Source organism: Perissodus microlepis, chromosome 4 (assembly GCF_051167445.1).
Source record: "Perissodus microlepis isolate ML-2025 ecotype Zambia chromosome 4, ASM5116744v1, whole genome shotgun sequence".
In the NCBI taxonomy this organism is placed as follows: Eukaryota; Metazoa; Chordata; class Actinopteri; order Cichliformes; family Cichlidae; genus Perissodus; species Perissodus microlepis.
Window position 1 is genome coordinate 29582952 of NC_140464.1, and position 2953 is coordinate 29585904.

Consider the following 2953-nt stretch of genomic DNA (forward strand, 5'->3'; position numbering starts at 1 on the left):
TGTATAATGCTAAGTAAACATTGGTCATTTTTGTCTTGAAAAGTGAATTCTTTAGTTTTACTGAGACACTTTCTACTGTTCTGGAATATGCCACTGATATACAATGACTAAAATGCTCTAGTCTGGACTTATTATTGGAAATACACTGCATGAACTGAAATATGAATAAACTGAAACCTGTTTCTATGTTAACTGTTTCATTTAGAGATTTCTTATAAATTTACTTAGAATTTATATGCATAGATGGGCATCAGTGTTTTATTCATAGCACATTAGGCTTACAGTAATGCAGAAAGCTGATCAGAAATATATATATATATATATGATTATATCTGCTTTTATTTCTTTCCAAGCAGAAAAAGATCCAGAAACATTGTAATGTCCATATATGAGCCGTGATCCCTCCAGCATCCACGTGTAAACTTCTCCACCTGTATTAAGGGGCCAGAAAGCCCAGTCCAACTGAGTCAGGAGTTGGCACCAGTCCGTGGCCCTCTGATGATGTGGATCCTAGCTTCCTCATCCAGTTCCTCCACAATTCTCTCCTGTTTCACAGACAGGATGGTGTAGCTAACTGGGAAACTGCAGGTTAAAGGAAACATTAAAAGAGACGTGTGTAGTTTAACTCGTGTTTTAACTGGAAACCCTCAAGCCCAAAGCTAGCTGAACAGTTAGCAACCTTTAAGGTGCATCGCAGTTAGGTTAAGGGGTTCAAACCTATTTTGTTGTAGAGCCCCAAATAGGTTTGGGGGCTCTACACCACCACAGTCAATTTTAAATAATCTATCTATCTATCTAATGTATGATAAAGACAAACTTGAAATGCAGCCTTTCAGGTTAAAATTTATTGCATCAAAGGGGACAATTGACAGGCATGCAGTGAGTGAGACATGTTCTCATTATTCCAAATCAATCATGATTTCTTGGTTTATTTTCCTGTAAAGTTTATATTATAATTATATATATATATATATTTCTATTAAATGCACCTACTGGACTGGAGGAAGTAATTAGAACAGGTACATCCAAGCCATTTTACATGATGGGCCAGAAACAGCCCACTTTGATTTTAAGTGGGCCGGACCAGTGAAACTCCTCTTTCTGTCAGTGTAAAGAAGCTTAAATACACTTTTAATCCTCACGATATCTTAATAAATAAATACTGTTGTAGTAAATAAAAGGAATTTCTCAGCATGACATTCTGGGCTTAAATTATAAGAAGTAAATATGAACAGTTCCACACTATCCTGTAAATATAAAATAAAAAGTATCATAGGTTTTTTTTATTTATTCAGAGAAAACTTTTTTCTCCTTTCTATATTTTTTATATTTCTATAGCAGATAATGGAAAAAACAAACGTTCCCATCATTCCTTTGTAAAATCTATTACATTTATGTACCTAAAACAGCTAAATGTTTATCAGTAAACATAAAGTTGTAAAATTACAGTCAAAAGTTGGTATGCCCTCCTTTTCCAAAACTCTCCAGTGAAGTCAGATCAAAGCCTTTACCAGGCCAGTTGTGGCCCCTACACCTTATGTTTGATACCCCTACATTAGAACATTAAAGGTTTAGAGATTACTGAACCTTTTATTGAAATGTAACTAAAAATGTTGTACTTATTTATTAACATGTACTGCAAAGGGCTCGCAGCAGGACTAACACAACTACATTTTTTTGTGTTGTCATAACACAAAAAACACAACACTCCCTCACCTGCCCTTTAACACTAAACGAAGAGGGCAAGACTCGCATCATGTCACATGTTTAGGGCAGGGTGATTTTGTTCTGCCATTAAGACATAGTGGACAGCTTTCAGGCTATCCATCCGATCCCCTTAACTACGACATTTCACACATATTACTATAAATCTGAAGCTATAAAACAACGATCGGTGATTTCTCGTCAGTAGCAAAAGTCATCATCTCCAGTTAGAGACTTAATATTTTCATAGTGTGTTTCTTTCTTGTCCATAAATCAAAGCACAACATTGTTTTTTAACGGGTTAAAAACAAATAAAAACTGAATGCGGTGACTTCTCCTTAAAATTAAATGTATTCACAGAGCTACGGTTTCAACAACAAGTAACATTTGTTATGCTGCCTGTGCTTTATTTATAATTCTGTTTTATTGTGTTATAAATAAATTTAAGTGCATTCAGTTTTTTAACAAGTCTGATGATCAACTCTGCTAAACAGACTGTATCTTTAATAAAGTGTAATATTTACATTTTTAAGCTGAATTTGCAGACCCGCACATTTATGGCTTACTGTGAACACATCCCGATGAACTGCTCTGCATTCACATCACGGGGTCTGTAAGTCTGCTTGTTAAACCTCACCTCTCCCCTTTCTCTGAGGAGTGCTGAACACATGGACTGTTTTTAGTCTAAGCACTCAAACACTCCTGTCATTCATTTTTTAAGAGACCTGTGAAGGATACAGATGCCGACCACAAAAGCTCCTATAGACAAGCCTGTCAGCAGGTTGCGGGTTCGGATCTGGGCTGCATTTTTCTTCCAGAAATCGAGATTCTTTCGGTGGCGGAGGAGTTGTTCCTCCGCCGCTGTTAGTCTGGGTTTATCAGCGCCTTCCTTAGACATGACTTCTTTGAATTGTTCGCTGCTCGAAAGGAAAGTGTCGACTAAACCGGAACGGCACTTCTTCTTCCTTATATTGTTTATTGGCGATTGGCTAACAACAAAATGGTGCATTACCGCCACCCACTGGTGTGGGGTGTGCAATGACAGAAAAAAACCCACCAAAAAATTCAAATCCTCCCAAACAAATGAGTCTGCCCTAAAAACCAAAATATGGTCTGAAAACTTTCACTTCTCGAGTTCTTATGAAATAAATCAACCAAGTCCAATTTCACTTTCATATCGACAAGCTTTTTGATCAGTTATCATCTTTCAGCATCATAATTCTGACAATGCAATAAAACATTTTCTATT

General features: G+C 36.5%; 1 protein-coding gene across 1 annotated transcript; it reads right to left on the bottom strand.

The window, feature by feature from the left end:
• Positions 1-321: 321 nt before the first annotated feature.
• Positions 322-2675, bottom strand: coa3b (cytochrome C oxidase assembly factor 3b). The gene is made up of 2 exons (XM_084926958.1): positions 2443-2675; positions 322-574 (listed from the first exon to the last, which is right to left on the bottom strand). The coding sequence occupies exons 1-2, from the start codon at positions 2600-2602 to the stop codon at positions 468-470; spliced, it is 267 nt and encodes an 88-aa protein (XP_084783084.1). The 5' UTR covers positions 2603-2675; the 3' UTR covers positions 322-467.
• Between the last annotated feature and the right edge of the window lie 278 nt (positions 2676-2953).